This window comes from Aptenodytes forsteri, unplaced genomic scaffold (assembly GCF_000699145.1).
Source record: "Aptenodytes forsteri isolate BGI_AS27 unplaced genomic scaffold, ASM69914v1 Scaffold193, whole genome shotgun sequence".
NCBI lineage: Eukaryota > Metazoa > Chordata > Aves > Sphenisciformes > Spheniscidae > Aptenodytes > Aptenodytes forsteri.
The window spans coordinates 15,331,616-15,344,729 of record NW_008795405.1 but is presented as its reverse complement, the minus strand read 5'-3'; the positions used below and the strand labels follow the sequence as shown (position 1 = coordinate 15,344,729).

Genomic DNA, 13,114 nt, shown 5'->3' with positions numbered 1-13,114 from the left:
GTTCACTCTTACAGGGAATGCACGTGCCCATTACCTAAAATCAACTCACCACTGAAAATACTTTGACCTATTGACCTAAGATTCTCAGTACAAACATATAGATGTATTCAGACAAACTTTTCACAGCTGAGCTTCTAACATTTATTTTACATTTGTTATAAATCCTGCTGAGGTGATATGTACAAACAAGAACAACGAGCTACCCTCCTTACCTTCTGAGAAAAGAAAGGCACAGCTACTACCAAAATAGCTAGGCTGCACAGCTCGTTCATTACAATACCGAGGTTACCATCTAAGTAACCTAAAGATGTACAGACTGAAACTTTTCTTTGGTGTATCGCTCTGGAATAAACGGAGAAGTCTTATTTTGTGAGTCCATTCAATCCCTCAGTGCTGATAAAAATAAATACCCACCTTTTCCAGGCTAAGCTATCTAAATGAATTTCCTGAAGAAACGGGATGTGTTTAGCTCTTGAGAATAGGCGATTCCTTGAACTTTTGTCAAAAGAAGGAATATTCTCTTCTAAGTCATGTGCTGATGCCCATGCGTTGCTTTTGCTAGAGTCATTAGGTTTCTGCTGCAATTCTCCTTACTAAGAGCGCTCCACAAATCTTTTTCTGTACTTTCTAAGCATATGGCTCAAGCTTCCTCCCTAACATATCATTCCTGAGCCGGATGTAAAGCTACAATCTCTTGGTGCAAGTTCCCATGCTGCAATGCACGTCTGCACACAAGTGCAGAACAGCAAACATATTTTCACTTCCTGATGGAATTTGCTGCTAAATATAGTAAGCAAACATGACAAAGAAGTTTTGCTTAGGAAGTAGGTGGTACTCATATTTCAAAGGCAACCACTAACTGGCAACAGGAGTGATAAGAAAATAGATTTCAAGTAGTGCAAGCTAAGGTTTTGTACTGATGTGAAAATTACAGGTAAAAAACAAGACGAAAAACAATGCATTCAATTACATGATATCATCTTTGTTTTAGGATACAAAACAATTACCTAGCCTTACAAAGAATTAATCAGGATCTGGAGGATAAACTTTATAGAATGGTAAGTTATCATAAGTGAACTTTTTTATATATTAAATGTGTTTTTATGGTTCTTAAGTCATAGGACAAATGTATATGTAGCTGTCACAAAAAACCCCTCCTGCTCCAAATGCAGGATGCTTAAAAAAGATATATGATTTTATCAGTATCATGATCTAGAGCTCAAGCTGTGTACAACGGCATAGCTTCATCAATTTAAACGGAGATTGCATTGGCTGATGATCTGGCTGAGTAAATTGTACCTTTAAAATAATTCTGGTTAATTTAGTTAATAAATTCATGGGGTTTCAATATTTATGTTTTCATTAAGTAACAAATTTAAATAAGATAATCCAAGGTTTTCTCATGCTTCTTGGATACTTTCACTCAGCTTTTATTAAGTGATTTAATAGAGCTTGGATGGTCTGGCTTTTATATGCTGTCATAGCTATCAATCTCAGTGTATTCATTTCCGATCTGCATGTGTCTGCAACCACAATGTCAATGTCACTGTCACAGGCCAATTAGTAACTGAGTGAGGAAATCACTGCACCATTTATGGGCTCCACATCTAGGACTAATATTACAAGACACAGCACTGTTCATTCAAAGCAGTTTGATGTTAAAAAGAAATGGCAATGCCTTTAGTGCCCTGGCTTATTGCCTCCTCCTCTCCCGGCTCAGTATGGCCAGTCGTTCCCTGCTCCCCTTCTGCCCAGCCCCATACCCGGCGTGGCCCTGCCAAGCACAGTGCACACACGTAAACACAGAGTTTATAGGTCCAGGCAGAGTCCTGACGTACAGCTATAAGGATGCTAGGATAAGCTTACATTTTACACAAGTTTCACGTGTAACATTTGCATGGGTAGGCAGCTTGGAATGAGGGGAACAGATTATTGTGCTTTGAGAGTAAATAGGAACTATGGCAACATACTGGAGAGACACCAGCCTCTACTAAGAAACAGGAAACAAATTTTTGAAAATGTCATCGTTCTTATCTCAGGAGTCTGTTTAAATAGCTGACAATGAATAGAGTACTGATGCTTTTGTAACTGGCTAACAACAGGGCAAAGTTACAGCTGGGTTATAGCTGATGTTTGTTCATAAATATATGTATAAACACTGTACAGGCATAAATAACATTTGATCTCATGTTACTGTTTTTTTCTCCACTCTTCCTTTGTTACATTCTTTTTCCTTTTACCCAAATCACTTTGGGATTTTGTCTTCATCTGTGGCATAATATTTATTACATATGTGCTACAAAAGATAAAGTAGAGGCATTCTGACTGATAAATGAAATAGAAAGATTAGAAACATAGAAAGAAGGACTCCAGAAAATCCATTGGTTTTTATCAGGTATTTCAGATCAAAGCAAAGAATTTTTAAACTGATGTTTCAGCATCCACTTCAAATCCTGAGCAATGATTTCAGAGCACAGCACAGAAAGAAGGAAGACGGGTTCCACGGAGCACTGTAGCTTCCTTTATCCCACTAACAGGACAGTCATTGAAGGTAGCTTTAGAGGCTTGAAGAAGATCAACCAGGCTCTGTACACCACAACTCCAGACTGCTTTGCCTCTGAAACACTGAAACTGAAGACACAAAACAAAACCAAACAAATGTCAAATGGAAACTGTTAAAAACAAAAAGATGGGGAAAATAGTACCATATTTGATTTAGATAAGCCAAACCATTTGATTTTCAGGGCACTCCAAAAACCCTCAATACTTCCGAGAAAGTTGGATTAAATAACAGCTGGTCTGGTTAGTCAACAGATTATGGTGGACCGGGCTCTTGGATACCTTTCTCTCCCTTTCCTGCTTAGGAGGAACAGCTGTGTTTATTTTTTTGTCTAATTTAGTCAGCTTGTCATTCCAAAATCAAAAGCCTTTGATTTCTCTACCTTTATACAAATCCAAAGAAATAAACCATGTGTTTACTTTCTCCCTCTTTCCCCTACCCCATCCCTCTATAGACACACATATATATGTATACACGCACACACATATATACACTCAGATTCTTACACAAGTTTTCACCATTTAATGTGTCCAAATGCAACAAGTAGGGAAAAGAAGACCCCCAGGGCAGTGGTCCCTCGCTCCCCCTGCCTGCAGGTGACCTGAGATGCTCTCAGGAGTCCCCTTTCTTCCTGCCCTTGCAGGTGACCCGCCACTACCCTCTCTCCCAGTGACTGGCCCCAGCTCACCACCACTAATCTAGGTCTCCACCTTGGCTTCCTTCTTCTAATGTTTTTCGGTATCCTGAATGTTAAAGCCTTTCATGCCTGCTGTTGGTATAAGGGATGTAAAAAATAATCATTAATTCATCAGCAGTCACCAAAAAGAAGCTGAAGTAGCAGTTATTTTTCTTCTAGGCTCTGCTTCCTTTTGAGTGCTAATCTATAAAATATTTAAAAATATTTGAAAGCACACTTCTGATCACAGCAAACGGTATCCAGTTGAAACCTCTATCACATCAGAACTCAAAATAAAAATATAAAATATAATATATAAACCAGTGTCTGTGTTGGTTAAGAGCTAAAAAATACGGTCCTAAAATCAGTGGAGAGTTTGATATATTAAACTGGGCAAGACTAAACACATGACACTGTAGAGACGTATGTAGCACAGAACTAAAATTCTGCTGTCACTACTCATAAAACTCCTTACCACAGTCGGGGTCTTTAACTGGAGAAGATTTGTTTGGTCTATAAACCAGTGTCTGTGTTGGTTAAGAGCTAAAAAATACGGTCCTAAAATCAGTGGAGAGTTTGATATATTAAACTGGGCAAGACTAAACACATGACACTGTAGAGACGTATGTAGCACAGAACTAAAATTCTGCTGTCACTACTCATAAAACTCCTTACCACAGTCGGGGTCTTTAACTGGAGAAGATTTGTTTGGTCTTGTAAGCACTGGTGAAGCAGGGGAATATACAGGCTGTCTTAAATAATTAAGCTTTAGAAATTTTTTTTCCATTAAGATGTGGGAAAAGACTAAGCAGAGTCTTTCCTTAAATTTTGCACTGTGATTCCATCACAAGGCTGTTCAATTAAAGAACTTTTTATAATATCTAGTTCCAGTTGTCACCAGTAGTCTTCACTTTCCCTGGCATTGGTCCGAGTTTCCCAAGGATGCTCTGCCATGGTCTTGCTGCTCATGAACAGCAGTTATAAGTAGATTATGCAAGGCATCCCAACCACATCTTATATGATCTCAATCCAACTGTATCCCACATGCAATCCTCACTGGAATTAAGCAATGTATTTTAAAAAGCTTCTGAAGTTTTAAGGCTTTTGGTTGCAGTTGGTACTGTAATTTTACCTTTAAAGCCACAAGCCAGATTTTTAATGGTGTCTACATTTGGGAATAACTGTTAGATACCTAATAATAGCTGCTTAATAAACCTAACTGCTAATGAAAATCACACCCATTTCTCCTCCCCCATCTGCATTTTGAATGTTCTTAAAAAACCTGATCTCATAAATCCAGCTGCAAGGAGCTCACAAGACCATATTCTGCAGAAACACCCTAAAATATGTCTTTTGTAACTAGAAAGTAACAGTTTGACAGACAGATTGCTCGATGGTATAAGCTCACTTCTCATGCAGTCCTTCAAGAGGCCAGAATGTAAACCTCTGCTCAGTCGTCTTCTCTGTCAGTGCCGGTTCAGGACCTTTCGGCAGCACAGGCAATACTGAATGCTGTCAGAGATCAGGGTTGTCACTGGACTCCTGCACTCAGCGGTGTAAGAGATGCTGGGTGCCAGCTCCACCAGCCCTGCCAGGCTCCCCGGCACAGCCCCAACCACTGGGGCTTTGGTTCCCCCTCTGCAAAGCCAGCATCATCCCTCTGCACACAGTGCATTATACGTTTTATCATCTGTCAAGATGAAAACTGTTACATTAATGCCTGATTTTTCGTTTACATTAAGGCAGGCTGGGCGGTGTCACTCAGCCATAAAGTTGGAAGAAATTATTATATAAGCCAGCAGTAAAGAGGGATTTGTGTTAAGGACGATCAGGTCTGAAACGTTGCACTATCTGAGCACTGCACTGATTTTTATCCTGTTTCTTCCTCTGCCTATGAGCTAGAGGAGGACTAAGACATTCAGGAAATACTTTATGCTCTGTGTTATTAAGAGTTATTTATCCATCTCTTGAATATCTGGGGCTTTGCAGTCTGCTGGCCATAATATATACCCAAGCATCTTCAGCTGGGGAAATCCAAAGATGGATTAAATACGAGCTGAGCAATTTTAAGTGGTGCTCTGCAACTTTGTGTCAGGGGCATGTTATTTGAAAGGAAGCAGTTTGCTGGGTGTCCAGGCCAGGAAGGTAAAGAATATGGAAAGTGGTGAGGAATTTGATGAACAATTTCAGTGAGGCATTAAAAACATCTAACTACCAGGGTGAGCCCAGAGCTTTGGCTTTGGAATTTAAACCAGTCACTAGATTGCACCTGAGTCTCCCATGACAGCTACCAGTCACCCCCCCAATATGGTTTAAATCATAAGTGAAAGATGAAGGCAATGGAGAAAAAGACTATTTCTGACACAAACTTAAGGAAAGCAGAAGCCCAGCATGTTTAGGTTCCTGCATGGAGGATGACGACTTTGACAGTGACTTTGAACGGAGTGATTTAAAGCACATCTTTTTCATTTTCTTTCCATTATGAAGAACAACTTGCTCCCCCCCCACTGTATGTCCCATGAAAATCAAATAGAGATGACCTAAATATACTTAAAAGGATTTGCATCCCAAAGACAAGAAAAGTTTAGAGTCAGCTCAACCTGACAGGCTCATTTGCTCACATTCAGTGAAGACAGCTGCGAATTTCAAGAGAAATTTATACTGGTTGGTTAGTTAAGACAGAAGCCAGAGAAGGTCCATGTTTTGTGGACTAAAACAACTGCAAAACAACATTTCTAAGGAAGGAAATGACCATAAATGCTACAGAAACAAGTCATTTATAAAAACAGCAGTTGAAAAAATGCATTTCTAAGAGGCCTTTAGGTTTCATCTTTTTCTGCTTACAGGCACTTTGTACTAAACATTTCCATCTCTCACTAACTCTTTTCACGCTCATTTCCCAGGTAAAAAAAATATTGTCCAATAGGCAATAAGACCAGCCTTTTAAACCCACACACATTAACACACAGGCTTAGACTGAGTAGATCCATCAGTTTTGCAGTCAAATAAATGAATTCTCCTGGGTAAGTTGGGAGCAGGACTCCACATCGCAGGAGCACAGAAGCACACACAGGCTTTCAGACATCCTCAGTCCTTTCTCTCTCTGAATAGAGATTCATTTCCCATTGTTATCCCATTGTCGTGTGGCTGGCAGGGTGATCCTTCTTCCAAAGAGACTCGTAAGGCAGTCCGGCCTCTTCCTAATTGCTGTAGATGAATGTGACATCATGAGAGACTGTTCTGGAAACTACTTTCCTTTTTTCCAAAGCCATGGGAAAGCTTCTGCTCTGTGTCTCCCTCTTAGTAGGACGTTTTCCACAAGTACCAGCAGCCGAAGGAAACAGTGAAGTGGCAATGGACGCTTCTCACTCCAACATCCTCTCTGTTGCATGATGGCAGAGCTCCACAGCTCTTTCCTTCTCAGCATGTGTCTTATCTCTTGGCCACTGGTATGCATTTCTGATACCCGAGGTTTTTGATCATTTTCTTCATCCTGATCTCCATGGTTTGGCCTCTGTCTCTCAGGACACCCCCCGGGGCTACCATCTTGACCAGCTGGGAATAGGAAAAGCTGTTGTTTTCAAAGTAGCTGAAAAGAATAGAAATGTTTCTGGGATGTGGGTATCTTTGAACTGTGCCTTCCTTGTAAGTGCCTTGACCCTTTGTGATTATGTACCAATTCACCACAAAGAAAGGGAAAGCAAGAACAAGTAAGAATAAGCCCGAAAAGGTGTTGTGTAGCAGGCACTTCACATCTCAAAGTCCTTCAGGAAAGCTGGTGTCATCTGTGAATCTGGAAAACAAAGCACAGAAGAGCAAGGTGTCTTGGCTAAGGAGCAAATTTGCAAATAACTTCTAGGTCTTCTCTATCTAAATCCACTGCCTACAAAAAAGATCAAAGGACTTCCTATGTTCTCTTAGACCTAATTTATGATGCCAGTTGCTTATCTCCTGTTTACAAAAGAAATAAAAAATGGCGAAGACAGGGTTTATCACAGTTTAAAAAAAAAAAAGAAGAAAGAAAAAAAAAAGCATACACAAGGGGAGTATTGCTCCATTTAGTCCAGGTCCCTATAAGGGGCTTCTGTCATCTGTTTCTATTATCTATTTTGTTTCTAAATAAAGAAAATTATTTTTTGGAAATAGTACAGCAGCTACAGAAATCAAAACCATGACATTTTGTCTGTACAGGAGGGAATGTGGAATTAATTGAGATAAGAAGACAATTACTTTTATGGAGAGAAAATGAAAGGAGGGATGGAGAAAGACTGATTTGTATATTGTCTTGTTCTAATTGCATCTCTTATGCTCACGGAACAGTGCTACGGGTGTGTAGGATCATCAACAGAAGATTTTTGGTCAATTTTATTATCACAAGTGGCCTGTACCTGCAGCAGAGTCCTCTTTGCTCACTAGAGATGTAATATGTAATCTTGTACTTTTTTCTTTTTCTTTTTCTTTTTTCCTCCAGAAACAAACATTTCTTTTTTCAACCTACTGTCACTAACACAGCTTCAGAAGCTACTATTACATTGACTTCAGGGAATAAGCATCAATCAACACCATCTCTTTTCCCTCCAGCTATAATTTATTTAGCATTTTATTATCCAGCAGGGCTCTACCCTAGCAAGGCATGTCACTGGTGTGAAATGTGGGAGACGATAGGTACACAGAAAGACTATAAACACATTTTGTCAACTTCATCTAAATTGCTAGCAGAAAGAGCACAGGCTGTGAAGCTGACTAGCCAGCTTAGAAAGGCTTTTAATAAGCTTATAGGTAAGATATTTTTTCCAAGCATAATTGCAATGCTGAAAGACCAAGGAAGGTGATGGCAAGTAAACCCATCCCTCTGGCTTCCAACAAGTTGGTCCTGCTGTCAGTGGGGTTAGGCGACGAACTGATTACGTTCAATTATAAACAGCAAATCCTCAGTTCTGCTGGTTTCCTAAAGAACTGGTCCTAAGTCAGCAGAATAAAACAGTTATAAACTGAGAAGAAACTTTTTGCCACAGAAGATATCTAGTGCCTGGAGTAAAGTCCTGAGCACTTGAAAAAGACGAGCAGCCAGCTAATTCATGCTTAGAGGAGCAATCAGCATGTGCAGTGATACCATGTTCATCGATATGTTATATCAAAGAGTATATCTAAGCAGAACCCAGGCCAGAAATGATAGGACCCTTCCCCAGCCTAGGGCCTGGTTTGTTTGCACTCACTGAATTTAGATAAAGTATCCCTGTTTATAACTTAAATTTGCTGCTCAGATTTCTGTTCCAAAAGAGCTGGGTAAGAGATGACAGGTGCCTTTATCCCGAGCTTATGTAAGACAAAGGGTGTTCATTGAACTCAGAAATATTTCCAGATGACACTGTGACAAGAAGACCTTTAGCAGGAGGTGCAGGTATAAGCAGTTTTTATTATAATGTCCTTTTACACAGTGTGTGCCATGTAGGTTGGCCTTATTTCAAATAAGGAGCAAACCCCCTACAGCTGTCAGTGATAAGTTGTATGAACTGACATACTCTGCTCAGAAAGGCAATACTCCTATTGACCTCAGTCAATGCATGCTTGCCCCCTTGAAGAAACATTCAAGACCAACATTAGTACTTTTTGTACTGGGAAGAAAAATAATCATCCTGCTTATGTTTTACAAATCACTTGCAAAGAAAAGCATGCCTTTACTTCACAAGCAGCACCTGAAAGCACTTCACTAACCAGATTTCTTTCTGTGATATGTTATTAATTATACACCAGTGTTGATTTTTTTTTTTCTTTTACTGTTATGGAATTACATTTCAAGCCTGTGACATGGGGTAGTCAAGGAAACAAATCTTTATGAGACCTTTGCTAGCACAAGGTTGAATATAATATTAATAGCAAATCATTCTTCAAGTGAAATGCCATAGAGCATGAGATCAAAATCCTCAGACAAAACACTATAGCCCCACAATGTTATCTTTAATAACATTATACTGTTTGGAAATCAAGAAGAGAAATCAGATTCTGCTGCAGGTCATTTTTTAATCAGCACCCAGTGTTGTTTATTAAAAAGGATAAATTCTATAATTTAACTCTGATGGACAAATTAGATCAGGTCAGTAATTTAGACTTGAGGCAATACATCACTTATCAGAGAAAAAGATGCTGCTTATTCCCATAGCTCTGTTTTGCAGAATAAATCTTTTAAAGTGTTATGGACACAGAAGATGCATTAGTAGCTCATCCATATATCCAGTTCCTCTGATCTATCATAAAAAGAAGAAAATGCCACGCTTGAACATCCCACTAAGAATTATATTCCTGTATTTGTCTTCTATCAAAAGGTCCAGAGCAATCAGAGAAAAGCATTAAAAAAGTAAAACTCTGTATGCCTAAACTCTACCCTCCTCCTCTTGCAACTCTTTTAGTAGAGGGGCAAAGTGGATTATAACAATTTCAGCTGACAGATAAATCTCTTTCCTGACAAATTCCTTTCTTGCTTTGTCTTTCCCTTGGTTTGTCTTCCTGAAATCCATCCCCAACTCTAAATAACTTTTCCATCTCATACAAGCCAGTTTTTTTAATCCTTTATGTCTTGGAATCCCCCTGGTGCTGGACTTGCATCTTGGAAACAACTGACCAGGCATACACAAGCACATCAGAATGTCTCAGTAAAGTATTTTCTCATTCTTCTCTTCTGTGATTTCTTAGCTATGTCTTGGCTTTGTTTTCTGTGTCTTCTCTCTGATAGCCTTGTTTAACTCTGCATCATCAGCCAAAATAGTAAGGAACAGGTAAAAGTAAGTGAACATTCCTGAGCAGTAGTACCCTCTCCTTCTCCATAAAGGCATTTGAGAGCAATTGTCTGAAATAGCTTGCTGGTCATGTAGTATGCGGATTTCACTATCTATCTAATCTACTGTATAAATCTGCTGGATTTTCTTAAAACCGTTTCCTTCCTAGCCATATTTTCAGTCTTTCTGCCTCTATACGCTTCTTAATTATTGCAGTAGATATGTATGGAAAAATACATCTCTCATTTTGGAAAATGATGAATATCCCAAACACTCACAATGTGACTACAGATTTTTTCAATGAGCTTAAATTAACTAAATTCATACTTTTGACTATTCTTCCCCAATGTACCATAGAATAATCTGGCATGAGAAGGATTAGAAAAGACTGGATTTAATTATATGCTCTGTCTGAGCAAATACAATTCAATTAAGGAAGATGTGATTATTAAATCTAAAATGCATTAGCATGCATCAATCAGCTGTATGAGCTTTAAATTAATAAATAATTCTTTTACAGTTACTCAACTGCTAGACAGAGAATCAGAATTAAAACCTCTAATAGAATTAGCCCAAGTCTCTCAATGCAGTTTTTAAAGCCTAATTTACTGAATGGATCTTTATGCGCCAGCTGTAGTAAGTTCAATGAAGTTTGTCCTAGTGTTGGGTGATGTTAAAGTAGTAGCAGATTCTGTTTTGTCACAAAACATAGTTTTCTGTGTTGTAGGACTAATTGAAGAGAGCACAGTACAATACATTGCAAAGTTTTTGTCCCAAATTACCTGATACTTTAAGGTTTCTTTCAAGTTTCTATTCTTTCCTGTTTAATTATTTTAGCAATTTTTCTTTCAAATTTCTAGTGCGGATATGGAGAGATATCAAAGAATGCAGTGCATTCATAGACAAAGGACATCAAATAAAGTAAAACTTTAATTTCTATACAAGATGCCAGGAAAGCAGATTAAAGGCTATCAGAGATGTCTAAGTTATTTATTATTCTTAATGAGATAGATTTAATTCCTTCTAATAGGGTGCAGCCATTCAATATGCAACTCAAGATGCTAATGAGAGGTGTCTCAATGAGGAATTCAGTTTTGTTAGATCTCCAAAAACAGCCTAGTAAGAAAATGTAGGAAGTGCAAAATATGGCTGTGTCAACCTGCTGCGCTAACATTTCCCACAAGTAAAGCTCAAGCCGTCTGGCTTTCTGGGGTTGACATGAGGAGGAAGCTGAGCGAGCAAAACCCTCCCCTGGAGCCACCCTAGGAGTGGCAATACCTCTGTCCTTGGCTGTAGTCCTGGGACAAGCCCACCCCGTGAGCAGGAGAGACCCCTGCACTGGATACTGCCAGCAGGTAGCAGAAAGCAGTTTTTTCTCCTCAGGCTGAAAGTCTCTGTTTAATCACTCCTTTTTTTTTTTCCCCAGCTACATGTTTCTTCCTAGAGTGCAATGGGGAGGGAAATAGTCTGTAGGCAGGAGAGATGCCGACAGCCCCGTTTGATGCTCTGCGCCAAGGAAAGCAGCTGTCTCCTCTTTGTAGGCAGGAGAGATGCCGACAGCCCCGTGTGATGCTCTGTGCCAAGGAAAGCAGCTGTCTCCACTTCCCAGAGTGACTGGAGAATTATCTCCTGTTAGATGCCTCCCCAGTACCTGCTCTGCTCCTCCGTGAATTTTCATACTGTTACACTAATGTAACTACATCTCAGGGTTCCCAGTTACAGTGATGCAGGAGCTCAGTAAATATAACATCACAGGGAGAAAATTCATTTGAACAAGGCTTATTTTACTCCGTGGTGACACACGTAATTGGCTTTATCTGCTGCAATGAGATTTTGATAAACCCTCACTACATGGTCTTGCCCAGATTTCCACTGCTTAACTTCCAGGAATTTGTCTTCTGGGTAAATAGCCAGAGATGAAAAATAGAGTATCATATATTCCATGAGGAAGAAGAAATACAGGCCAGAAGCCCTTCTGGAGGAGAGTGCTAAAGGACCATGGATCTGCCTGTTTCTTCCAACATTTTAACTACATATACTTTTCCTTAAACTGATTTAACACAATTCTAAAGGCTCAGAGATTAGAATGAGGAATTTTACTGGTAATTTCCCCACAGGGGCTAATGGCAGCTAGCTTTGTTGTCTCCAAAAGAAGAGTTCCCAGCAGACTGCTGAAAGACAGGAGCCATCCATATAATTCCTGGTCAGAGAGCATTCCTCTCTTACAAGTAAAACAAGATAGAAAGCAGGATGCCCAGGAAGAGAGTTGCTAACTAGGCATGTGGCTTTAGGTGGTGGATTTGGGCTCTGTGGAGTCCTGATCCATTTCCTATGGGGAAAAGAAGCTGTTTGGTTTAGCTGTACTCTACTGAAACAAATAGGAAAGTACTGTCTGTGGAAGTGGCGAGCTATACCAGCCAGGCATCAACCTAAATAACAAAAAAGGGGTTGAAAGGAAAAAATAAAGTGTTCTCATTTGCCATAAAATCAAGGTGTCAAGGATAAAGCCAATCCAGTCACCAAGGGGTATGAAAAGACACTCTCTAGCTGCTTATATGCCAGCACTAAGAATCTCGTAATAAACTAGAAGAATTGGAAGCAATGCATGTGCATTGGTGCCAGACTATGAAGCTCAAGGAGAAGACTTGTGCAACTAAAGTGGTTAAATCAGCTTGTTTGGGATAGATGAAGTGGACTGCAGAGCTTGGGAATGGCACTCTGTATTGTGCCTGGCAACTCTAAAATAGTAGTCTTGAATATTCCTGAATTATTAATAGAAGGCAGAGGCAGATCACATGCTGGCCTATGCCTGCTACAGACCATCACACTGCAATGAGTTGTGCAATATCTCTGTAAACAGCTATTTGTAGCACACAGGAGAAAAAAATGCTGTCATCTTTACCTTTAATGACCTATGCTGATGGTCACATACAGCCGCTACAGAGGTCTTTAGAAGTGGTTAAAAAAATATAATTGACAATTCCTGATTATGAAAATGCTGCATTAAACATGAAGGAATTCTCTGTTCGCCTTCATTGTGATAAATTTCTTTACTGAAAGAGTGGTTAAACATTGGAAGAGGCTGCCCAGGGAAGTGGTTGAGTC

The 13,114-nt window shown here is 39.5% G+C and overlaps 1 protein-coding gene across 1 annotated transcript in view; it reads left to right on the top strand.

Moving 5' to 3' along the window:
• The window catches only part of BEGAIN (brain enriched guanylate kinase associated), a 77,747-nt gene that overhangs the window by 22,551 nt on the left and 42,082 nt on the right, over positions 1-13,114 (top strand). The window contains exon 5 of the mRNA XM_019472453.1: positions 992-1,058. Within this exon, the coding sequence (XP_019327998.1) occupies positions 992-1,058 (67 nt within the window). The remainder of the gene's footprint in view (positions 1-991; positions 1,059-13,114) is intronic.